At 41.5% G+C, this 26744-nt stretch overlaps 1 protein-coding gene across 13 annotated transcripts in view; it reads left to right on the top strand.

Annotated features, from left to right (window-relative positions):
* The window catches only part of PTPRM (protein tyrosine phosphatase, receptor type M), a 742666-nt gene that overhangs the window by 574676 nt on the left and 141246 nt on the right, over positions 1-26744 (top strand). For 8 of the 13 annotated variants that reach the window (XM_021097712.1, XM_021097707.1, XM_021097710.1 and 5 more), the window contains 5 exons: positions 12622-12773; positions 17460-17534; positions 17759-17785; positions 21992-22003; positions 22722-22909. In XM_021097712.1, the coding sequence (XP_020953371.1) occupies positions 12622-12773; positions 17460-17534; positions 17759-17785; positions 21992-22003; positions 22722-22909 (454 nt within the window). The remainder of the gene's footprint in view (positions 1-12621; positions 12774-17459; positions 17535-17758; positions 17786-21991; positions 22004-22721; positions 22910-26744) is intronic. The other 5 variants (XM_021097708.1, XM_021097711.1, XM_021097717.1 and 2 more) reach the window with 1 other exon arrangement.

Genomic DNA, 26744 nt, shown 5'->3' with positions numbered 1-26744 from the left:
AAAAGTACAGCAAGAGAACAGAGATTTCCATATACCCTCTGCCCCCCACCCCCACCACATACACAGTTGCTGACACAGTGTTATCACCCCAAGTGCATCGTTTACATTAGGGTCCACTCTTGTTGTACAAACATAGCCTTTAATACCTGATTAATGACTGCATCCACCATTGTAACATCATACAGAACAGTTTCACTGCTCTAGAAATCTCGGCTCTGCTTAGTTATTCCTCCTTCCCACCTTCTTCCTTGATCTGTTTGCCTTCTCCATAGTTTTGTCTTTTCCAGACTATCATAGAGTTGGAATCATACACTGTGTAGCCTTTTCAGATTTGTTTCTTTTACTTAGGCATATGCATTTACACATCCTCCGTGTCTTTCACAGCTTGATGGCTCATTTCTTTTCAGTGCCAGTCCATCATCTGGATGGACCACAGTTCATTTATCTGTTCACCTACTGAAGCATATCTTGGTTGCTTCCAAGTTTTGGCAATTAAGTATAAAGCTGTTATAAACATTTGTGTGCGGGTTTTGTGTGGACATAGGTTTTTAACTCCACTGGGTAAATACCAAGGAACATGATTGCCGAATCATATGTTAAGAGTGTGTTTGGTTTGTTTTTGTTTTTTGTTTTTTGTTTTGCTTTTTAGGGCCACACCCGTGGCATATGGAGGTTCCCAGGCTGGGGGTCAAGTCAGAGCTACAGCTGCTGGCCTATAGGATCCGAGTCATGTCTGTGACCTACACCACAGCTCATGGCAATGCCAGATCCTTAACCCACTGAATGAGGCCAGGGATTGAACCTGCAACCTCGTGGTTCCTAGTCGGATTCATTTCCGCAGGACCATGATGGAAACTCCAGGGATTTTTGTTTTCTTATCAGTGAGTTTTAAGAGTTCTTGTACATTTTGGATTATAGTCCAAATATGTCTTTTGCAAATATTTTCACTCAGTCTTTGACTTGTCTTCTCATTCTCTTGATAGTTTTCACAGAGCAAAACTTTTTAATTCTATAAAGTCATTAAACTTTAAGTCATCTAGATATTCTTTTTTGGTATCTTCTAGTTAACATGTTTCACATTTTACATTTAGGCATATGACCCATTTTGAGTTAATTTTTATGAAGAGTATAAGTTCTGTGTCTAGATACATTGTTTTGTGTGTAGATGTCCAGTTGTCCCTGCACCATTTGTTGAAAAGACTGTCTTTTCTCCATTGTATTGCCTTTGCTTTGTCAAAGTTCAGTTGACTGTATTTGTATGTGTCTCTTTCTGGTCTCTTTATTTTGTCCCATTGATCAATTTTCTAACGTTTCACCAATACCACACTGTATTTATTATTGTTCATTTATGGTAAGTCTTGCACTTGTGTAATGTCAGTCCTCCAAGCATGTATTCCTTCAATATTGTGTTGGCACCTCTGGGTCTTTTGCCTTTCTGTATAAACCCTAGAATAAGTTTATTGTTATCCACAAAAATAACTTGCTGAAATTTTCTTTGGGATTTCATTGAATCCATAGATCAGGTTGGAAAGAACTGACATCTTAGTAATAGATTATCTCTCCATTTATTTCATTCTTTGATTTTTTTTTTCCTTCAGAGTTTGTAGTTTTCTTCATGTAGAACTTATACATATGTGTTCATTTTGGAGAGGGTACTAATGTAAATGGAATTGTGTTTCTAATTTAAACTCCACTTCTATATATCATTACTGGTCTATAGAAAAGTGATTGACTTTTGTATATTAACCCTGTATCATGCAACCATACTATAATCACTTCTCAGTTTGAGGAGCTTTTTATCAGTTCTTTCAGATTTTCTCAGTAGTCAGTCAAGCCGTCTATAAACAAAAACAGTTTTATTTCTTCTTTCTCGAGTGGTATACCTTTTATCCTTTTCTTTTTTTTTGCTCATTAGTTAGGACATCCAGTATAATATTGAAAAAGTGAGGGAACATCCTTGCCTTATCCCTAATCTTAGCAGAAAAGCATTCTCTTTCTCACTATTAAGTGTAAGGTTAGATATAGGGTTTTTTGGTTTTGTTTTTTGTTCGTTTGCTTTTGTCTTTTTAGGGCCACAGCATATGGAAGTTCCCAGGCTAGGGGTTGAATTGCAGGTACAGCTACAAGCCTACGCCACACTCACAGCATCACCAGATCCAAGCAGCATCTGTGACCTACACCACAGCTTGAGGCAACACAAGATCCTTAACCCACTGAGCAAGGCTAGGGATTGAGCCTACATCCTCATGGATACTAATCGAGTTCTTAATCTGCTGAGCCACAATGGAAACTCCTACCGTGTTTTATTGTTGTTGTTTTGTTTTTTGTGTTAATATTCTTTTTAAGTTGAGAAAGTTCCAACCTATTCCTAGTTTGTTGAGAACTTTTTGTCATGAATGGGTTCTGGATTTTGTTGCTTGTTTTTTCTGCATCTGTAACATCATCATGTTCTTCTTCAGTGTGCTGATGTAATATAAATTAATTAATATTTCAGGGTTAAACCAACCTTGCATACCTGAAATAAATTCCTCTTGGTTGCAGTTTATAAGTCTTTCTATATACTGTTGGATTCAATTTGCTAATATTTTGTTGAGCATTTTTACATCTGTGTTCATGAAAGATATTGGCTGTCATTTTCATTTCTTGGGTTCTCTTCACTTTTTGTATTAGAGTAATTCGGAGCTCTTAGAAAGAGAAAGTATCTCTATTGTCTCTGTCTTCTGGAAGAAAGCATAGAAATTCTTCATTAACTGTTTGGCATGATTCACCAGTGAATCCTTCTGGGTCTAATGCTTTCTGGTTTTAAAAGAATATTAATTACTCATTCAATTTCTTTAAAAGGAATACATCTATTCTTATTTTCTATTTCTATTTGTGTGAGTTTTGACAGATTGTGTCTTTCAAGAATTGGTCTGTTTCATCTAGGTTATTAAATTATGGTCATAGAATAGTTAATAGTATTCTTTTATTGTCATTTTAATGCCCATGCAGCCTGTGGTGATGTCTTTCATTTCCAATATTAGTAATTTGTGTCTTCTCTCTTTTTTTCTTGGTTAGCTTGGCTAATGCCTTGTCAATTTTATTTATCTTTTCAAAGAACCAGTTCTTTATTTTACTGATTTTCTCTATCGATTTTGTTTTCAATTTCATTGATTTCTGCTCTAATTTTATTTCTTTTTTCTGTTTACTTTGGATTAATTTGCTCTTCTTTTTCCTTCAGAAAAAGCTTTGATGAAAGAGTTTCCTGGTGGATCAAAGGGTTAAGGACCTGGCATTATCAATGCTCTGACTCAGGTCACTGCTGTGGCACATGGGTTCAACCCCTGGCCCAGGAACTTCCATGTGCCATGGGTATGGCCAAAAAAAGAAGCTTCAATATTAATTTTAAATATTTATTTCTGGAGTCCCCATTGTGGCTCAGCAGAAACGAATCCAAAGAGCATCCATGAGGACATAGGTTCTATCCCTGGCCTTGCTCAGTGGGTTAAGGATCCAGCATTTCTGTGAGCTGTGGTGTAGGTTGCAGATGAGGCTCGGATCCCACATTGCTATGGTTTTGGCATAGGCCAGCACCTATAGCTGTGATTGGACACCTAGCCTGGGAACCTCCATATGCCTCGGGTGTGGCCCTAAAAAAAAATTATTCCTTTCAGTTTTGCATTGAATGCCATAAATTTCACTCTAAGAACAGCTTTTGCTGAATTCCACAAATTTTGATTTCTTTTTCATTTTCATATAGTTTAAATTTTTTTTTTTTTTTTGTCTTTTTGCCTTTTCTAGGGCCGCTTCCTGCAACATATGGAGGTTCCCAGGCTAGGGGTCAAATCGGAGCTGTAGCCGCCAGCCTGCTGCTTTTCTTTGAACTGGAGTTTTCCAGCCATCTCTCTTTTACTGATTTTTAATTTAATTCCATTATGGTCTAAGAGCACACATTGCATGATTTCTATTGTTTTTAATTTATTAAGGTGGTTTTATAGACCAGAATGTGTTCTGTCTTTGTGAATGTTTTCTGAACTCAAATGTGTGTTCTAGTATTGTTGAAGTATTGTACACAGGTCAGTTATATCAAGTTGATTGATGATGCTGTTGAATTTAATTATGTCCTTATTGATTACTTGCCTTATAGATCTGTCCATTTCTGATAGAGGAGTGTTGATCTCCAGTGATAGTTATGGAGTCATCTGTTTCTTCTTGCAGTTCTATCATTTTTTGCTCTGCCGTTTGGCACACACACATTAAGGATTGTTAGGTCTTCCTGAGAACTTTATCATTATCATTATCTAATGCCCTTCTTTACCCCTAATAACATTCCTTGCTTTGACATTTGCTTTGTCTGAAATGTTTAAAGTTACTCCTACTTTCTTTTGATTACTGTTAGCATGGTATAACTTTCTCTACCACTTTACTTTTAATCTGCATGTATCTTTATTTTATTTTATTTTTATGACCACATCCATGTCATATGGAGGTTCCCGGGCCAGGGATTGAATCCAAGCCACAGCTGCAACCTACACCATAGCTGCAGCAATGCTGTATCCTTAATCCACTAAGCCACAGTGGGAACTCCAGTATCTTTATTTTTAAAGTGAGTTTCTTATAGACAACGTATTAATTTGGTCTTGCTTAGAGTTAGCAATATACTTTTGCAAACAAACTCAAATTCACTTTCAAATAACGCTATACTGTATCATAGCTAGCATAATTACTTTATAATAACAAAATATTCTTAATTCTTCCCTTATGTCCCTTGTATCATTCCATTGTTCATTTTCTTGTACATAAACTATAACCAGCAATAATATTCTTGCTATTATTTCGAACAAAATGTCCTGTGATAGATCAATGAATAATATGCAAAATATAATTTTTATTTTTATTTTACTTTCATTTAGTCCTTCTCTAATAACCTTCCTTTCTTTGATTTTTTTTCTTTTTAGGGTCGCACATCTGGCATATGGAGGTTCCCAGGCTAGAGGTCGATTCAGAGCTGCAGTTGCCAGCCTACACCACAGCCACAGAAAAATGGGATCAGAGCTAAGTCTGCAGTCTACATCACAGCTCATGGCAATGCTGGATCTTTAACCCACTGAGCAAGGCCAGGGATCAGACATTCATCCTCAAGGGTACTAGTCAGGTTCATCACCACTGAACCACAACAGGAACTCTGAAACTTCTTTTCTTTATATAGATCTACTTCTGACCTATGTCATTTTCCTTCTTTCTAGAGAAATTCTTTTACGATTTCTTGTGAGGCAGGTCTACTGACAACAAATTCCCTCAATTTCTGTCTGAGAAAGTCTTTATTTTTCCTTCACTGCTGAAGACTAATTTCACAGGATGTAGAATTCTAGGTTGGTGATACTTTTCCTCTCAACTTTTTAAATATTTCACCCCATTATCTTCTTGCGTGGTTCCTGAAAAGTCAGATGTAATTATTCTTATCTTTGCTCTCTATGAGTAGGGATTTTTAACCGCCCCCCCCCCCCGGCTTTGTTCAGGAATTTTTCTTTATCTTTGGCACTCCAAAGTTTGAATATGTCAGATGTAGCATTACTGGTATTTATCCTTCTTGGTGGTCTCTGAGCTTCTCGGTTCTTTGTTTTGGGACCTGACATTAATTTGGGGGAAATTTTCAGTCACTGTTGCTTCAGCAATTGCTTCTATGTCTTTCTTCTCCTTCTAGTCTCTCACTGTACACATATGTTACTTTTTTTTTAGTTGTCCCACAGTTTGAGGGTATCTTGTTACCTTGTTTTTCAGCTTTTTTTTTCTTTGCTTTTCAGTTTGGGAAGTACTTATTGTCATATCTTCAGGCCCAGAGAAATTTTCCTAAGCCCTGTTCATGCTCTGAATGAGCCTATCAAAATTGTCCTTTGTTTTTGTTGTGGTTTTTTTTTTTTAATCTCTAGCAATTTCTCTGATTCTCAGAATTTTCATCTCTCTGCTTTCATTTTCCATCTGTCCTTGCATGTTGTCTGCTTTTTTCCATTAGAGCCTTTAGCCTATTAATTATAATTATTTTAAACTCCCATTCTGATAATTCCAACATCCCTACCATATCTGAGCCTTATTCCAATATTTTCTCTGTTTCTAAACTATGGGTTTTTTTGCGTTTTAGTATGGCTTGTAATTTTTTACTGCCATCCAAACTTGATATACCAGGTAAAAGGAACCTCTGAGAATAAGTGTTTGGTAATGTAATGGTGAGGTTTAGGGGAGGGAGGATGTCCTATATTTCTGTGATTAGGTCTCAGTCTCTTAGTGAACTGCATCCCAGGGCTGTGACCTTCACAAGTGCTTCTTTAGCACACTCAGGTGGACAGTATAGCTGAAGGGAGCTGCATTTGGGTATTTCCCTTCTTCCAGATTGGCTAGGCTCTGACAAAACCCCAACAGATTAAGCTCTAGTAAAATAATATTCTTGAGGGCAAGACCTCTTTAAGAACAAAATGCTCTGTGTGTATTTCAAAATAGCCACTTTTCTCCCTTCCTACTAGAAGTCCAAGGAAATTTTTTTCCTTCAATCTGTACCCTGAGAACCAGGTACTTTTTTCCTTGCTCCTGGAGAGAAAATTCAAAAAATGTCATGTCCCCCTAAGTTGGGACCCCCTTGGAATTTTTAAGTCTCACACTTGTCCACACTGAGCCTCCAGTAATTCATCAATTAGAATTTAGGTTTTTCTTCCCCAGTTCTGATTCTTACACAGATTTCTGCTCATGGGCTGCTGCTCTGGTGAGTTGTGATTCTGTGTCTGCCTATTTGTTTCTGTAAGTTTGAGGACAGTGGTTTGCCCTGTAACCCTCATTATCTCACAAGTTAAGAAAAGTTGTTCACTTTTAGTTTGCTCAGCTTTTGACTGGCTGTTAGGACAGAGTGATAGCTTCCAAGTTCCTTAAATCCTGGACCAGAAACCAAAAATCCTTTCTCTAATATTTTTTTTCTTTTTTGGCCACATCCGTGGCATGTGGAATTTCCTGAGCCAGGAATTGAATCTGAGCCACAGCTGTGACCTACACCGCAACTGCAGGGATGCTGGATCCTCAACCCACTGTGCCACAGTGGGATCTCCTCTCTAATTTTTTATGATCTGTTTTCAGATGTTGGTAAGAACACTTTTTCTATTACTAAGAGTCTTTGAGATTCATACAACCCAAATGTATAGATAGGAGATTAAAATATTTCAGGCAAACCATTTCTGAAAAAAAAATGGAAAATAAATTTGTGTCTTTAGATAAAATTGCAAAGAAAATGGCCTCCACTTTGTGAGTTTTCCTGCACAAAAAAAAAAAAAAAAAAAAAAAACTGTCTCATCAAGTTCACAATGTTTTTCTGATGGCTTTAAAACTTTTCACTTGAAAAAAATACAGATCTGAAACACAAAGACCAAAAGAAACATAGAAAAAAAAGAGAAAGAAAATAAACTTCCATTTATCCCCAGTCATTCTCAGCCCTCAATTTTAAATATAACCTTCCTCTACCATCTGTAATTATGGACTATCGTGTTTAGCTGTTCATGAGAACAAGTGGAAATCCCAAGCAATAACTCAAAATCTCCATGACAAAGCGAGCTACTTTTGATTAGTAGGTTGTAGAAAAGCTCTCTTTTCTTTTTTTTTTTTTTTTTTTTGTTTTGTTTTGTTTTGTTTTGAAATACTGCATTTCTTTTTTTTTTTTTTTTTTATTTTCCCACTGTACAGCAAGGGGGTCAGGTTATCCTTAGATGTATACATTGCAGTTACAGTTTTTTCCCCCACCCTTTCTTCTGTTGCAACATGAGTATCTAGACATAGTTCTCAATGCTATTCAGCAGGATCTCCTTGTAAATCTATTCTAGGTTGTGTCTGATAAGCCCAAGCTCCCGATCCCTCCCACTCCCTCCCCCTCCCATCAGGCAACCACAAGTCTCTTCTCCAAGTCCATGATTTTCTTTTCTGAGGAGATGTTCATTTGTGCTGGATATTAGATTCCAGTTATAAGTGATATCATATGGTATTTGTCTTTGTCTTTCTGGCTCATTTCACTCAGGATGAGATTCTCTAGTTCCATCCATGTTGCTGCAAATGGCATTATGTCATCCTTTTTTATGGCTGAGTAGTATTCCATTGTGTATATATGCCACTTCTTCCGAATCCAATCATCTGTTGATGGACATTTGGGTTGTTTCCATGTCCTGGCTATTGTGAATAGTGCTGCACTGAACATGCGGGTGCATGTGTCTCTTTTAAGTAGAGTTTTGTCCGGATAGATGCCCAAGAGTGGGATTGCAGGGTCATATGGAAGTTCTATGTATAGATTTCTAAGGTATCTCCAAACTGTTCTCCATAGTGGCTGTACCAGTTGACATTCCCACCAGCAGTGCAGGAGGGTTCCCTTTTCTCCACAGCCCCTCCAGCACTTGTTATTTGTGGATTTATTAATGATGGCCATTCTGACTGGTGTGAGGTGATATCTCATGGTAGTTTTGATTTGCATTTCTCTTATAATCAGCGATGTTGAGCATTTTTTCATGTGTTTGCTGGCCATCTGTATATCTTCTTTGGAGAAATGTCTATTCAGGTCTTTTGCCCATTTTTCCATTGATTGATTGGTTTTTTTGCTGTTGGGTTGTATAAGTTGCTTATATATTCTAGAGATTAAGCCCTTGTCTGTTGCATCATTTGAAACTATTTTCTCCCATTCTGTAAGTTGTCTTTAAAGCTCTCTTTTCTAATGCTTTGCTTGACCATTTTTAAATCAGTTCACAAGCATATCGAATACTACCTGCTTTGTGTAAAGCATTAGCTAGGTGCTAGTAAATTAATCCTACTTTTTCAGTGCATTGCATAGAGTAATGAGATGGTAAAGTATTTACACTTGAACACAATTTGGTGATAATTATAACGTAACTTTAGGGAAATGTAAATTAATGAAATACGTTACTAGACAGCAAATTGTTCTAGAAGGAGTACCTTTGAGGTCAGAGACGTCTGGGGTGTAATCCAAGCTCCACCATTTGGACAACTTACTAACTTCTTTAGACTCCGTTCCTTCATCTATAAAATAGGAAGTCAGAGTTGCCCTTACCTAATTACTAGGATTAAATGAGATAACACTTGTACAGTACTGCCCTACAATAAATACTGTATATATCATATTATGTCGCTCTCCACTCTTTTCCCTTCCAACACAATTAAGTTTCTAAGTGGTGTATTTCTAAGAGCAGAAGTGCCCACAGATATGCTTTGTTTGGGCCACGTAGTCTTAAATTTTTTTTAACTTGAATTATTTGATGACACTTAAAGTTCAGATCATATAAAATCTGGGTTCCTCATCTCTCGTGAAATGTACCATGTCTGAGACCTCGATGGCACATACACCTCTGGAGCTGGAGTGGCTCTCTCCCCTTGCCTTTCTCCAGGGCTCACCACTCCTTATTGTCTTAGACCCACGTCACTCACTTGCAGGACCTACCTGGCCCCTGGTGAGATGTTTGTGCTTGTGACATCTGAGTAGACTGAAAATATGGTCAAGGAGTGAGGTTAACACAGGAAGGCTTACTGAAAATATAGGAGCTGTGTTTTGAAGGTTTGTGGACGTAGAATATGTGCTTCATGGACATGAGCTTAAAGCTGTGAATCTCTGACTGGACCTCTGCTTGACTTGAGTAGATTCTCATGAGTCCTTAAGGGGCTTCTTTGGCGCTTAAAGAAGATCAGCAGCGAAATGTGTAGCATGACATCACGGGAATTAGTTCACACACGGGGGGTGTTAGGAAGGAGAAAGATCTTTCCAGCTCACGCTTGGCTTTCAGTGGTGCACACATCCTCCCCCTCCACCACCACCACCTCCCACCAACTAGAACTACTCTCACTGCCATTTCCTGACCTGTAAGGATCAGAGGAACACAAGCAAGAGGAGACACAGACGGAAGTCTGGCAAATTTGACTGTCTCTCTTCGTAGACAGAGCAAGAGGATGTTGAAGCAATTATCTGCATGATGAGTCATCCCAAAGCAAATCAAAGAAATTCCAGCAAAGAGGGGACTTCTGCCTGAATGGCAGTGCTAACTATTTGGGTCATCCACTTTAGCGTTCCTGGGGGAGACCCGGCTTGAGGATACTTTTCCAGGGGACTGGCAGACTCGGAAGTGGAGAGCCGATGTGATATTGTAACTGCAGCTTGGCTCTGGAGCTGGTCCTGCCTCTGCCCTGATCTTCTGGTGAGAACATCCAAGCCCCCAGACCCTGCCTCTCAGCATAATTGGCTGGGTAAGAGGGCTCTGGAGGAGACCAGGGTCTGCATGCTGGCACCCAGAGGAGCCACATGGCTTACCTTTCATAACCATTACAACTTTCTTTTTGTAAATGCATATTTTTAAAAATTTTATTGAAATAAAATTGATTTGCAATGTTGTGTTAGTATCAGGTGTCCATCAGAGTGGTTCAGTTATTCAGATTCTTTTTCAGATTCTTTTCCGTTATAGGTTATTACAAGGTATTGAATGTGGTTTACTGTGCTGTGCAGTAGGTCCTTGTTGTTTATCTGTTTTATATATAAGAGTATGTATCTTTTCATTCCAAACTCCTAGTTTATTTCCCCTCACCATCCCCTTTAGTAACCATAATTTTGTTTTCTAAGTCTGTGAGTCTATTTCTGTTTTATAAATACATTTTAATGATTTTTTTTAGATTCCACATATAAGCGATACCGTATGATATTTGTCTTTTCCTGTTTGACTTCGCTTAGTATGATAATCTGTAGTTCCATCTGTGTTGCTGCAAATGGCATCATTTCATTCTTTTTATGGCTAAGTAGTATTCCATTATATATGTGTACCGTATCTTCTTTATCCATTCATCTGGACATTTAGGTTGTTTCTATATCTTGGCTATTGTGAATCATTCTGCTTTGAACATAGGGGTGCATATATCTTTTTGAGTTATAGTTTCCTCCAGATATATGCCCAGGAGTGGGATTGTTGCTTCATATGGTAGTTTGACATGGAGTTTTTTTAAGGAACCTCCATACTGTTCTCCATAGTGGCTGCACCGCTTTGCCTTCCCATCTTTACAACTTGAGCACTGTCCTAGAAGTTATAGATCATTTTCGTTTTTCTGTTTAAAAATGGATCTTTTTTCCAACAACTTTAACAATAAAAAAGGGGCAACTTATTAATGAAACCCTTCTGCCTTCCAAGTATGAAATTAAAAGATGATTATAACTGCGGGCAAGAAAGCATTTGGATTATGTGGCGTTTGGAAATGATAATAAAGGTTATCCATATGGTCTTCTGTTGTCAATGCTTTACACTGCATTAGTAAACACCTAATATGGGGGTGATTTTGATTATGTGGCTCATTTTAAATTCTGCCGTGTCCTAGGTCAGTCAGAGTCAAGATGATTTACTAGAAATAGCTGCCATTTTCTTGTGTAAATGCTGCCAAGTGCTTAAGCAGAATTAGAGTATTTAGGACATCGTATGTTTGGCATTACAGTGCCATGGTCTTGTTAAAGCTTCTCGCTTTATACCTTCTTCTTAAGCGTCTTGTAATCCTATTCTTTGTCTGTCCCTGATGCATCAAACAACCTCTGGCAGTAAGAGCTGTAAAAATGTATTTTATCTGTGTATTTGAACATCCGTTTCCCTTAGGGTTTTATGGCTGTTGTCTTGGTCTCTGTAACTTAGGAGCTTTGGGTGGTTAATGAGCATGACGCAGAGGCCAAGGTTAAACTCTCTCTCCACAAGAACTGGAAATCTTTCTGCCTTCCAAAACCTCTTTGCATCTTGTTCACTGAGAGAGGGAGCCCAGGGACTGACTCCTCTGCAAAACTTTGCAGGGCAGGCAACAGCTTGACTTTTGTAACCTTCTGCTTGGTTGACCAGCCTTAATGGGGAGTTACTTCGAGTTCATCTGGGGTTTGGTCTAGTGTCCCAGCCACTGGAGATTCAGGACAGACCCCTCAGAGGCTTCTGTCCCCTGCAGGCTACCCCAGAGACTTCTTCTATCTGGCACACACTCCAGATACGCGGTCCTCAGCCCTCGCCTAGGTTGTTCTTTGGCTCTGCAGCCTCCCCCTTAGACGTACCCTGGGATTATTTCAGTTTTGCTTGATGAATATCTACTAGGAGAAACTACTGTTGGACCATGCATATTTCAAAAATAATTTAGTAAAAAGTTACTAACTCTAGGAGTTTCCCTGGTGGCTCAGCAGGTTGAAGATCCTGTATTATCCCTGAAATGGCTCCGGGTTGCTACTGTGGCTCACGTTCAGTCCCTGGCCCCGGAACTTCCGTATGCCACCAGAAAAACATCAGTAACTCTATAGAAGCATATCAGTAGATACCTGATGACCATGTCGTACTAGGGTCATTGGTCATTTTAATTTACCTCCTAGTAGAAGAAACATAAAGTCATGTTTGAGCTGAATGGGCCTAACGTCCCCGAGGGTTGTTTTGAGGACAGGAGGAGATGTTTTTCGTCTTTGCGACACTGCAGCTGGCAGAGGACCTGTCATCTAGAAGGCTCGGGAAATGAGTGTCACAGATAAACACCATTAACTCAGTGGAAGGGGGTGCCCCATCGCTGGTCTGACATCTTGTCCATCCTGGCGCACCTGCATCATGACCTCTCTGTCCTCAGGAAACTGGCCAAGAAGCGGAAGGAGACCATGAGCAGCACGCGGCAGGAGATGACGGTGATGGTGAACTCCATGGACAAGAGCTACGCGGAGCAGGGCACCAACTGCGACGAGGCCTTCTCGTTCATGGACACGCACAACCTGAACGGGAGATGTGAGTGTGCACCGGGGTCCACAGAGCACTGGGTCTTATTAGGAACAACACTCCCTGGAGAATTCTTAGGCCCTAGTGCTGTCTTCAGTCCCTCCAAGGCTCCTGGCAACACCTCTCTGAGCCTGGCTGCCTAGGAGAGGTGATGTGGTAGAGGTGACAGGGCTGGATCAGAGGCATGGCACAGGGAGCCACGGTCCTGGTTCTGTAATACCCGGGAGCCCTGCACAAGGCCGCTCTCCTTGCCAGAGGAAGGCTTCTGCTTCTCAGCATGCCTGTTGGTGTTTAGCTCCTGTTTGTAAGCAAGGCAGGTGTGGAATCACACGGGGGAAGCCTGTTATCAAACAGCTAACTAAATGGCAGTGACGAGCTAATTGTTTACTTGTTTAGCTGACAAACTCTGCCTTTATTACAGGGCTATTAGTAGCAATTAATAAGTTAAAGTGTATTTCCACTTTGGAAGTCTTACGTTTCACACCAGGTGGGAACACCGAGCCCAGCTAACACCTTCTCGAGCTGCCACCTGCCATCCAGGTACAAGGCACTCTTTCAGGAAGCTAACAATTACATTGATTATATGAAACACGGAAAAGAGCAGTGGCTGCGTCTCTAGTGATCCTCTCGGGGACCAAGAGCAAACCCCGCAGTCTAGGCCTAGGCTAGACTAGGCTGTGGTTCACAGCCCTGCTGGTTCAAGGTCACCATGCCCCCAGGCTGGTGGATGGCTCCAGGGACAGATCAAGGGCAGTCCTCACTGTTACTAATACAAACAAAGGCTGGGGGTGGGAGAGGCACAGAAGCGCATCTCCAGCGGGTGGGGGCTGATCCCAGTGTGGACAGCGTGGGCTCCTGTTCCGACCACCCACTTGGGGTGTTCTGACCCGCGTCTCCCCCAGCCCCGGCCCCCTCAGATCTCACCCTGCTCCCATGCCTGCCTTTTCCCTCCATTCAGCAAGGCTTCCAGAAAGGCTTGTTTCTTTCTCTTCATAGCGGCTACAGTTGTCACCTTATCCTAGTTAGAGGCCCTGTATTTATTTATCTACGTGCACACGCTGCCCCCCAGCATGGACTTTACCCGGGCGGGCAGAGCACACTCCTCATCCATGGTCGTTGTCCTTTGTCATTTTCAGCGTAGGAGGCACAATCTGGGGTGCTTCAGTTTACCAAAGATCCCGTCCCTTTTTTTCATCTAACTTTGCGTTTTTGTTTAAAATATTCTAGTTTTCATTTTTAAAATGTGTGATGTATTTAACTGCCAAAGTAAAGCAACATAGGAGTTCCCTGGTGGTTTAAGTGTTAGGACTCAGCATTTTCACTGCTGCAGCCCGGGTTCAATCCCTGGTCTAGGAACTGAGATCCCACATCAAGCTGCTGCACACTTGTGGCTAAAAATAAAAATAAAAAATAAAGCAACCTAGGATGCATTTGGGGGGGGTGGGGGGGGGTCCTTCCCACCATAGACAAGATGAGAATTTTCATAATAGTAGTTATTTCTTGGTCGGTATGAAAGGGACCACAGAGGGACCTCTTCTCACTTTGCAGCTTCACCCATTAATGTTCCAAAACTTCTCTTCTACAGCGAAATTCCTTACAACTAAATCTACTTGGAATCACCCACCCAAGGAGCAGAGAACTAAGTTAGTGGTTTCTAGCCTTTTGAAGTTTGAGCAACAGAGGCTCTTTGCCTCTGGACAGAATACGTAATTTGGCATTTACCTTTTAAAAAACGAATGTGTCTCTGGAGTTCCCTGGTGGCACAGTGGGTTAAGGCTCTGGAGTTGTCACTGCAGCGGCTGGGGTCCCTGCTGTGGCGCAGGTTCGGTCCCTGGCCCAGGAACTTCCACATGCCAAAAATAATGATAATAATAATAATGTGTCTGCAGAAATCCAAAAGTAATAACAACAATAATAATGTGTCTGCGGAAATCCAAAAATAATAATAACAATAATAATGTGTCTGCCGAAATCCAAAATGCCCAGGGAAGAAAGGGCTGCTGCAGAGGCTGGGCAGCTTCCAGGGCTCACCCACCACAGGGCCTCCCATCAATGAAGCCAGGGGAGCAAACACAGCAGGAGGGCTTCCTGCCTTTCCCCATCCTCTGGGTGATGGGACCGTGTCATCCAGTCCCATCCGTGGGGAGTGACGCTCCCTCACGACACTCTTTCAATGCCTTTACAGTAAAGAGCAACTGCTGCAGAAGGAGGTTTTCAGGGAAAGTGTTCATTAGACCACTAGGCTTCCAGCCCCAAACCTGTTACAAGTCAGGAAGAGATAGCTTTTAGGAATGAAACAGTGACAAGACTGAGATTGGAGAATTTAAAAATAAGCCCAAGCGTTTTTACGAGAGTACAGGATAATCTGCCCACCAAAACCAACAGAAGCTGTACCTAAAAGAGGGAAAGTAAGCTCCCATCGTGGCTCAGCGGTAACAAACCTGACTAGGGTCCATGAGGATACGGATTCGATCCCAGGCTTCAATCAGAGGGTTAAGTAAGGATCTGACTTTGCCGTGAGCTGCAGCGCAGGTCACAGACGCGGCTCGGATCTAGTGTTGCTGTGGCTGTGGTGTAGGCCAGCAGCTGCAGCTCCCATTTGACCCCTAGCCTGGGAATTTCTATGTGCTACAGGTGTGGTCTTAAAAAAAAGAAGAAAGAAAAAATTAAAGGGAGGAATGTAGATATAAATTTTAGAGGTACATTTAACTATTGTAACAGAAAAAAGTATTTAAAATATATTTTAAAGTTAAAAATAAACATTGATATTTTGCATCTGTTTTCCACATTTTTTAAAAATAAATTAAAATGTCAGCAGGTAATAGACATTATGCTTGCTGACCCTGGGTGCATTTTATAGGTGTTCAGGATTTTTGTTCTTATTTTTATCAATTGCTCTCTCTTTTTTTTTTTTTCCCAGCAGCTTGCCACCAACATACATTATAAATGTGATGCTTCTCCATTTTAGAAAAATCCAACATAACTGACCGGCAGCCTGGATTTGGCTTCTGGTTCTGCCATTTTCTTATTCTACACTTTAAAAATATAAACACAGGGGGTGTTCGTTGTGGCTCAGTGGGTTATAGACCTGACATAGTCACTGTGAAAATGTGGATTCGATCCCTGGCCTTGTCCAGTGGGTTAAGGATCTGGTGTGGCTGTGGCCGTGGCCTAAGCTGTAGCTCCAATTTGACCCCTAGCCTGAGAGCTTCCATATGCCACAGGTGGAGCCATAAAAATATAGATAGATAGATAGATAGATAGATAAAATAAACACAGGTAAAATCGTGGTCTGACGGGAACTGCTCCGTAAGAGTGAAAATATATTAGGATGGCATCAGAATAAAGATAACAGGGTGACCATGGGGATTTGGTAGTGCTTCCCATAAAACATTGATGTAAATGGGTATTAGTGTCCTGAGCAGAAACACAGTCTCAAATAAATGGTGTAACTATATCAGAGGAATGAAATTTTAACCTTACATCCACCAACTTGAGCATCCGAGTACATTCAAATCATTTATCCTTATGCTTTAATGAAATTAAAGTGTTTTGAAAGCACTAATCAATTAAGATGTTGAAGAGAGTTTACTTTAAAAATAGGACACACACCCTTTCAATGGAATCAGATAAATTGAATTGGATTGACTTTACCTCTTAATAACCGAGGGGGAAGAGAAGGTGCAAGAGTTAATTCTTGAATGTTTCAGAGGAAGATTTCAAAGAAAAATAAGCATTTTTACTAAGATTTAAAGGACTAGAACAAGACGTAGGCATGCAGCTTTCACCTTAAAAATAGCACACATCGGGAGTTCCCGGTGGCCTAGCGATTAAGGATCCAGCGTTGGCACTGCTGTGGCTTGGGTCACTGCTGTGGCTGGGGTTTGATCCCTGGCCCAGGAACTTCCAGCCCTCCCCCCAAACCAATAGCACACCTGAAGCATTATCTTTAATTTTCATAAAACAGACCCCAGCATCTGAAAAGCTGACAATCCAAACTAGGGAGGTGAGGATGTAGCAAACTGTAAAAATACTGATGTTCGGAATATTCTCCAAAAGCTGTGTGTGGACAGAGTCTCCTACTCTTAGTTGTAAAAAATCAGCATGATAGTAGAATTCTACAAGCAAAGGCTAGAAATCAAAAAGGATGTCTCATGAATTTCTCTATCCAAAATGGTGGCTGTGGTTATGGGTTCTTCCTTCATTTGTGGGTCAGGAGGTCTTTTTTTTTTTTTTTTTTGTCTTTTTATGGCCGATCCTGTGGCATATGGGGGTTCCCAGGCTAGGGGTCCAATCAGAGCTATAGTCGCTGGCCTACGCCACAGCCACAGCCACACAGCATCCGAGCTGCATCTGCGACCTACACCTCAGCTCACGGCAACACCAGATCCTTATCCCACCGAGAGAGGCCAGGGAGCGAACCTGCGTCCTCATGGATGCTAGTCATATTTGTTTCCACTGAGCCACAACAGGAACGCCAGGAAATCTTTTAAGAGATAAAAGGGTGTGTTTTCTCAAGTACAAGTAACTCCCCAGAGAGAGTGGCGAGGGATAGCGTTTACCACGTCGACTTGGCTGGATCTTCACTGTGTCTGTGCTCAACAGCCTAGCCCACTGTGATGTCCTGGGGAGCAGGACCAAATTTTCAGACGTTGCCTCGCTACTCCTGCTAACTCGCCTTTCCCTTATTTACAGCTGTGTCTTCACCATCGTCCTTTACAATGAAGACAAACACCCTGAGCACATCGGTGCCTAATTCCTATTACCCAGGTAACAGATTTTTCCGTTGTTTCACCTCTTCATAACCCCTTAGCAGTCAGAATCAACCAGTGCTCGTGTCCAAGATGCTTTAGAAGCTTAATGTGTTTGATGTGTTGTAACCCGATGCTTTTCTATGGCTTTCTACGGGAAAATTGGGGGGGCCTTTCATCAGTCATTTACTGTTCTTTCTCTTTTTACTTTCTCTGCATTGACCTGCTTATGATGTATGACAGACCCATTTGTGCCAACTGCAATTTTAGGTGAGAACATTTCCCTTTATCACAGTTGATTACAGGAGTAATTTAGAGAGTCAGTGGCCACTCTGTAGGAGTCGGGAGTTTTAATTCTGTTGATGCAGGGATTGTAACCAGGACACGGGGGTGGTGGATGGTCTGGAGGGGTGGGGGGGTGGGGATAGGTAATAAAAAGACTTTCTCCAAGCAGTCTCCATTGCTAAGAAGGGCTGGTCGCATGTGTGTTGGGAATGATACCAAAAGGTTCCGATGAACTATCCCGGCTCTGACGCTCTTCCTTTCTAGGTTCAGAATGTAAAATCAGGTTCGATCCCAAGGAAAAATACAGAATGTCAGCTGTGTACTTGCAAGAGCGGAATTCTGTCCAATGCGACAGTCATAAAAGTGAAAATAGCTTCTTATTATTTTCACTTACTTCTAAGCACTAAAAACTTGCCGTTTCGAAAATAGCATTTTTCTAATTATGCCCAGTGGTGTGCAGAAAAAATGATCCCAGTCAAGTTTTAGCCTCCCTCCCCCTCCTCGGAGCCACGCAGGGCACGCCCAGCGCTCCAAAGTGTCTGTCACCCAGTGGAATTTCAAAGGAGCCGATGTTCTCAACAGCAAAATGACAAGGTGACACTTTATAATCACATGGTTTATTATGTGTCACATGTCACTGGAAGTGACATAATATGTTAGCCCAGTGGGGCAGAATGCAGTGACAGTAGGAAATAGTCCCAGCGGGGGCGGGGGGGGGGAGGCGCTGGGTCCAGATATAAGAAGGGTGAGGAGAAAGGTTGTTGCCTGGCCGTGGCGGAGCCAAACCAGCATGAGCTGCTCTTGCCTTTGAGACGCCCCGTTAACTCATCCTGGCTGTGTTCTCCTTCTAACCTCGCCAAAATCGGCGAAGCACCAATGACGTCGGGCTGTGTCAGGACCCAGCCCAGCCCAGGCTGCATCCTGAGTCCTGCAACTCCTGTTTCCCAGTTCTCTTTACAAGGATTTATATCTCTGCAACATAATTTTCCCCCTGTGCTTCTCTTTTCTCTAAGTTGTTACGATTTTCGTTATTGAGGGTGATTTTTTTTTCTCTTTTATGGTGTTTTCTGGGCTTAATTAAGCAATTTTCTTGCCGGAGACAAAAAAAAAAAAAAAAAAAAAATGAACGAAGACAGAAGTTGAAGAATGAACCTAAACCCGAATTTTTGAATTTGTGTCATTTTGAAGACTAATAAACAAACCCCACTAAAGCTACCACCTTTTAATACCAACTGTAAAGGAACGAAAGCTGTTTTTTTATCTTTTTCCTAAGTGAGGGGCACAGGCTAATCTCAGGCACCCGAACAATGCAATCTACATACAGATGACATTTGCAGACTCTCTTGAAAGGCGAAGATTTGTGATTTCTTTGTGTGCCTGGCACTCATTCCGTAATTCCTCTAGTGGATGTTCTGACCTTGGGGGAGCTGTGAGTGGGGAGGGCTGAGATGTGCATTGTCAGAGGGAAGAAAATGTTCAGATTTCACAGCAGGATTTAGATAAGCTTATTAAACAAATACCATCTTTTAAAGTCAAGGCTTTGTTCTTAGGAACACTAATGACATCTTTTAAAGTTGGTTAGGCTTCTTTACAGAGAGAGCATCATTGAACAGACAATTCACATAGCAAAAATGATGCGCATTGTGAAAAATAAGTCAGCCAGATCAACAAATAACCAGGACCGTGTTGAGTGGGTACCAACATACCCACGTGACCAGTGGCGGTGCTCGGGAACTATGCCTTCCATGTTACTTGGTGCAAAGGTGAATCTACATGTCATATAGGTTATCACTTGAAACAAGGCAAAGAAGATAAGCTACACATCTGCTCTGGCATTTTTTGGAAATAGTGATTTTATAATTTATACCAAGGCAAAAAGACATGTTTGGGGAGTTCCCTTCATAGCTCAGAAGTTAACAAACCTGACTAGGATCCATGAGGACGTGGGTTTGATCCCTGGCTCAGTGTGTTAAGGATCTAGTGTTGCCACGAACTGTAGTGTAGGTTGCAGACGAGGCTTGGATCCTGCATGGCTGTGTAGGCTGGCAGCTGTAGCTCCGATTCTAACCCTAGCCTGGGAACTTCCAGATGCCACAGGTGTGGCCCCTATAAAAAGAAAAAAAAAAAAAAGACATGTTTTGTTGTGACTCAGAGCTTGGCACAATTTAATCCTCTGGAGCCTCTTATTCTCACGTGCCAAGGTGCCCAGGCCTAATTATAAAGCTTCTTCAGTGTGCCTTTATATCATTTTCTTTCCAAAAAAAATTAGATAATTAGATGGATAGTTGGATAGCTAGGCAGGACCTGCTTAACATCAAAAACAGCATTCACTTCAAGATTTTTCAACTGGTTTGTTGAAAATTCAGGATAATCTATTAAAGAATGTAGGTGGAATGAATTCTCAGTTCTTAGAAAACCATAGGACTGTTAGTGAGAGGCTTTATTACTGATTTCTTCTTAGGCATAATTTTTAATTTAAAAATTGTCGGTGGGTAATTTTTAACAAATATAAGATGTTAATGACAAATGATATATTTTATCGATTATGATTCTTTTTGAAAAAGTCACAGGAAACTGATTAATCACTAATTTTGGTGGAATCAAGATTTTCTGTTAGTGTAGGTGACCCAATTTTAGAACAGATATCACACAAGAAACCTTTTATTTCCTCTTCTGCATCTGTGTACTAGGTAATAGTGTTGTTTTCTCAGGTGATCTCAGTTGTGTTTAAATGCTTTGAGATGTGTCCACACAGTAATGAAGTCAAGATGTCATAATGCAGTGGGGGACAGCACATGCAATGTGACAGTGGTGGCCGCTCTGTGGCCTTCAAGCTTCCAAGAATGCCTCACCCTGGGATCAGAGCACTGCTAGGTCTCCATCGGAACCATGAGACAGACCACATGATTCCTTGAGGGGAGGTTTAGAAGGTCAGCCCACAATGGAGGGCATTTAATTATGTTCATCCCCAAAGATACAAAACTGAGAGAGCGAGAGAGGCACGGGGGGAAACTAATTACTGTTCCATTTATTTGAGAATAGAGAACAGAACTTCCTGCTGGAGCAGCTAAAAGCTCCAGGGATTCAGAGCTTCAGCAGGGAGCCTCACCCCGCTTTGTGAGCCTGGCAGCTGTCAGCCAGCAAATCTGATGTACAAGTGTCCCAGTTTATTTGCGACTGTCCTAACAGAGGGGAGTATATGAATTTCTAAATTTCAAAGCAAATCCAAATGAAAAAAAAAAAAAGTCATAAAATCAACCCTCCACCTTTTTTATTTTGTCTTTGTGTCTTTGGCCACCTTGTAGTGATCCAGGTACCATTTCAGCAGCAGCACATAGCTACACACCTGTGTGCCACCCTCATACCATGCATCCCAGGTGCTTTGCGATGCAAATGGAAGTGAGGTTTCCAAACCAGGCCCAGCTCACCAAATTAAACTAAAGTTCCTTTGGAGCTGAACTCCTTTGTTTAAACAAACAAACAAAAACCCATAGCCGAATTCCCTATTGATAAACAATCTGGTCGTTTAAAAAAAATTGAACGTATCTTTTCTTATATGTTTTCATTCTTTACACCTGAAATCAATTTTGACTTAATGTTCTCATTTTAAGTGACTTTCGCACTGTATTTTGATGAGACACATCCTCAATCATAAAATGGCTAAAGAGATTCAGCATTTTTTTATGTGTTAACCTGTAGAATGTAGAACCCTTAACCTAATAGCACTTTCCTGCCTAAGACATTTTTTAATAGCTACAATTTCTGCAGTTCATTAATCTAATTTTCTTGGAGTCTTCCATTAAAATATGGCCTCTTTAGGCTTATTTGACCAAATTTTGACATTAATTTTGCAGTACAATTTGGTTGACTTGTTCAAGACATTTTAAGTGAGAAAATGTGTCAAGTACAAATAAGACTTATTTAGTCATTATTTGGTTCATGGGGGACGAAAAGCAATTAGGATACCATTTTAACCTCCTTTTTGTAATTGAGTGCTTAAATTAAATACCTCCATCCTAACATGATGGGAAAACTGAGGCTTTGCCCTCTGACCACCTGTGACTAGGAAACGTAACTGTAAAATTAAAGCACAAAATAAAAACTACCTGTAATTATTCACGCAGTACTCTTGCTTATGCCCTGTTTCCTTTTTCTCCTCCTCTTTTCTCCTGATATGTATCTTCTTAAAAGTGCCTATAAATGGTAAGTCCCCCCATGCGCCCGCCCCATGGAGAAGGTGTGGAGGGAATGGGGGGGGGCGGGTCTTATCTATAGATTCGGACAAAGCCAGCTGGCTCTGCTGTGTGTTGGCCTGCATGTTAACTCTTGTAGAGCATCCCACGAGTGCCGTGTTGGTCCACCGTGTCCTGTCCAGCTTTCTGATCCTGGAGCATGCAAAGTGACCCATCCGACCAGTCCCGGTTTCTTTCCCCCCACTTACCCTGGATCTCATGTGTCAAGTCCACATTTTCATTGCTAGCTTCGTAAGCCAACCCATTTTGTGCACTTTTACTTTGCTCATGGAACATTTGTACAGAGTCGATTTCCGTCATCCTACCACCTAGGTCATGAGTCTTGGGAAGAATGCAAGACTGGTTTTGCACCAGGCCTTGGTGAAGTTTCAGACCGAAACTTCAATGTGCTTCAGCACTCGAAGGCTAAAGGATTCTTACCAACCAGCTTTGTCAAAGCAATAGATCGTTTGGACTGCTTTGTAAACACAAAGATTCCTGCCGCATCCCTAACGGTCTCGCCAACCCCATTTATATTTCTAAACCTTGAAATTTTCTTTCTTGCTGAGCTGTCCTGGGGATAGTTGCAGCTGTAGATTGAGGGGATACCAGCAACCGCTTCTTAGATCCTCGGTCACCCCGTGTAGCCCCGGTGGTCCCTCACTTTCTCCACGGCCTTCTTTTCCCAGATGAGACGCACACGATGGCCAGTGACACCAGCAGCTTGGTGCAGTCCCACACCTACAAGAAGCGTGAGCCAGCTGACGTGCCCTACCAGACCGGGCAGCTCCACCCCGCCATCCGGGTGGCCGACCTGCTCCAGCACATCACACAGATGAAGTGCGCCGAGGGCTACGGCTTCAAGGAGGAGTATGAGGTGAGCACGCAGCCCCCACCTGGGTCTGGGTGGGACTTCCAGGAGGCCGCTGGAAGGGCCAGGTGTTTCATCCCAGCTCCATTTCTGTCCGGCCACCAAGAAGCCGTCATAGGTTGAATGGAAAGAGGAAGGATACTTCTTCCCCTGAGTCTTCATTCCGCATAAATGTGTCATGAGAACAGAGGCACCCTCTGCCCCATTCCTAATCACCTTTCTAGGTTTTTCCTATAAGACCCAATAGTTCTGAATGTTACTTCAGGAAGAAGCTGTCCACCTAAAACTCTTGTAGACCAATCAGGATGTCCTGTGGAGATTAGATGGCAGTAAGGGGACTGGCTGGTGTCACAGCCTTGACAGCTGTCATTGTCCTGCCAGCCCAGGGAGCAGGTCGCCGTCCCGGGATCTGTGCTGGCAGCCCTGAGGACGTTTCCAGAAACAGTGATACACACTCTCACACTGGCTGTAAAATGTAGGCCTCACCCCTTTCACAGCCTCTGTCCTGAGCTAATTCTGTTGGAAAGCTGTTCATGAACTAAAGAGAATTAATTGATTTGTAGAAGGCTGGTTCAGAAGAGCACACCCTCACTGAGAGAGTGTGTGTGTGTGAGAGAGAGAGAGCAGAGGTGGGGGGGGGAGGGGCCTTAGATTTCTCTCTTATTAAATAAAATTAGTTCACAGTCGTTGGTGAAGATTTAGTATCGGTATGCTTACTGTAAAAATAGGATCGTGGAAGTGTCTGCCGTGGCACAGTGGGTTAAGGATCTGGCGTTGTCTCTATAATGGTGCTGGTTTGATCCCCAACCTGACACAGCGGGTTAAGGATCAAGCATTGCCTCAGCTGTGGCGTTGGTCACAGCTGCAGCTCAGATTCAATCCCTGGCCCAGGAACTCCTTATGTTGTGGGTGGGGCAGAAAAAAGGGGTGGGGGGAGGATGGTATAGCTGTGTGGCTTTTTAAATCTAAGGATGTGTCCCAGGGACTGCGTCTACCTGACTAACTCTTGGTTGGGAATTAGAGTATTTTTAAAATCAGTTCTTACCACCTCCAAATCCTACTGGGTCCAAACTCTGCTTCTTTCTCCTCTTGGGAGAGCCACATGACACTTCACTTTGTGCCCTGCATGCTACCTTGTCTTGGATTTAGCTGAATCACCAAAGCCTCATTAGAGCAGTCAGACCCAGGCCACTGCTCCACTTCTCTTAAGACCCAGGCTTTGTCCACTGCAGGCGAGGACACAGACACACTTTGATGACATATGTGTCCCCCTGTTTTGTCAGTGACTTCAGCTCAGAAGACTACAGAGCCTTGGAAAATCACCCAAACTGGGCCCCGGGGGTTTGATTTAGGTCCAGAAAATATTTCCAGATGAAGTTCTGCATTTTAGCCATCCTGAAATTCTTCGGTTTACCTTCAATGATTTAATGTATAATTCACTGAAATTGACTGCCTTTGCATATTTCCTCCTGAACTTTTAAAGGCTAGCTTAGAAATTAATAGGATTAAGAGCAAGCCTTCCAAAAGCATTAATATCTTATGAAAGACAAAATTAGGTTATTGAGAAAATAGAAGCCTAATGAATAGAGCTGATGTCTTTAGTTCTCTCCCGTCTTCTGGATGCAGCTATGGCTCTAACGCTGATTAAAGATGTTAATGTCAAAGAGATTAGTTATAGGCTCAAATAACAATTCATAAAATAACCTGAGTCCAGTTTTTCATGGACTATTTTCAAATACCAACCTTAGGACTTCCAATAACACACCATAGATAGCGCAAGTGTGAAAATATGCAGGAAATTAGTTCCTATTCAAATCTCCTGAAGAAATATGATGTGTAAGTACAAACTGAAACTCTTTATACTCCATTTAAGCATGTTATAATTGGTGATTCATTGAGTTGTTATACTCTGAAATAAAATGTCATTAATTACATTTTAAAGAACTCTTTGGCTCATGCTCACTATTCAGCAGGTCAGGGGGACTGTTTAAAAGTAACATATAGGGGTATCCTAAGCCATCACGTTATAGCTTAAAGTTACAGTGTTATATGTCAACTGTATCTCAATGAAGCTGGCATGGGGGAGTAAAAACTTTTCAAGGCCAAAACCATTATCGGCTTTAAAAAAAAAAGGGGGGGAGGAGGAAGGGAAAAAAATGATAAAAGAACATATATGAGAGAAGAAAGATAAAACAAATAGGAAGGTGCTATTGGGAGAGACCTGAGATGGAAAGATCTGACAGGGATAATCCTAGCACGCAGTAATTTTTGGGTCATTGATTCCCTGGGGGCCAGGGTGGGGATGTGGGCGGTGGGACCATGGTGGGACACAGTCATTGGGACCAGAGGAGCAATGGTGGCAGGAGCTAAACCTATAGAGTGGCCACAGAGGGACGAGGACACTGGCTGTATCTCACCTCCAGCCCAAATCCTTGCCTCGCTTCAGTGCCCACAGGATCCTTGGTTGAATCTGGAAAATCCGTATGCAGTTGTGTTTTAAAGGTCACTTGACTTTAGAACTCTAACCAAACGTACCTCTTCGAATCTTGCAGTGAATGTGCATCCTTCTCTTAAACCCACACGGACCGTCAGGTCCGTGTGGCTGCCCAATGTGGTTGGAATTTCATGGATCAGATACTGAGGCTGAGGTTTGGGAAGGGGTTCTGGTGCCAGACATTCCAGCTCAGCCTGGGTCAGACTGTCTAACATCCTGGGCTTCAGTGTCCCCATCTGTAAAATGGGATGACTGTAGTTATCAACCTCATAAGTGCATTGTGAGGATTTGCTCATGTAATGCCTCAGACGTGCTAGAACTGAATCTGACATTCATGGAAGCATGAGCTAGTAAAGGAGGAAAGTACTAGTTTATAATAGGCTTCAAAAGAAGGTGTTCACACAGTGTTCTTTACAAGAAAGCTGTGTCAATGACCATTTCAGTGCCTCTCTTGTATTCAGTGCTCTGCGTAGATGGAGCCCATCATTATATAGAAAAGGCTCAGTACATTTTTTGCTTCATCTATAGAGCTAGGCAATTCCCTCGCCAGGTATCATATATATCATTAAAAAATAACTTAAGCAGAGTTCCTATTGTGGCTCAGCGGTAACAAACCTGACTATTATCCATGAGGATGCGAGTTTGATCCCTGGCATCCCTCAGTGGATTGAGAATCCCACGTTGCCAAGAGCTTGTGGTGTAGGTCGCAGATATGGCTTGGATCTCTCGTTGCTGTGGCTGTGCTGTAGGCTGGAAGCTACAGCTCTGAGTCTACCCCTAGTCTGGGAACTTCCATATGCCACAGGTGCAGCCCTAAAAAGCAAAAAAAAAAAAAAAAAAAAAAAAAAAAAAAAAAAAAAAACTTAAATAGGTAGGTTTAATTCTGTGGATAAAGAGTTTGAGAACTGAGAAAAAGGTTAAATATTTTTTCTAAAAAATTGGCATATAGTTGACTTATATTAGTTTCAGGTGTATAGCATGGTGACTTGATATGTTTATACATTATGCACCAAAGTTATTGTGATATTATTTACCGTACTGCTGGTACTGATCATTACATCCTGTAACTTATTCTTTTTTTCTTATAGCTTACCAAATAAAATATAGTGTGCTCAGTTAAACCTAAACCTCAGATAAACAGTGAATGATTTGTTAGTATAAGTATGTCCCAGTGGTGCTTGGAACATACTTATACCAAATCGTACTAACTGTGTATATGAAACTCAGTTAATATTTTAAAATATATGCTGTCACCTTTTATTGTTGAAATAGTATTTTCATTTCTATGAAAAGTCCTAAGAGATGATGTAACGATAGGCCACAGAATATTTTTTTAAAAAAACAGTT

The sequence above is a fragment of the Sus scrofa genome, chromosome 6 (genome assembly GCF_000003025.6).
Source record: "Sus scrofa isolate TJ Tabasco breed Duroc chromosome 6, Sscrofa11.1, whole genome shotgun sequence".
Classification (NCBI taxonomy): Eukaryota; Metazoa; Chordata; class Mammalia; order Artiodactyla; family Suidae; genus Sus; species Sus scrofa.
This window is presented reverse-complemented; position numbering and strand designations above follow the sequence as displayed.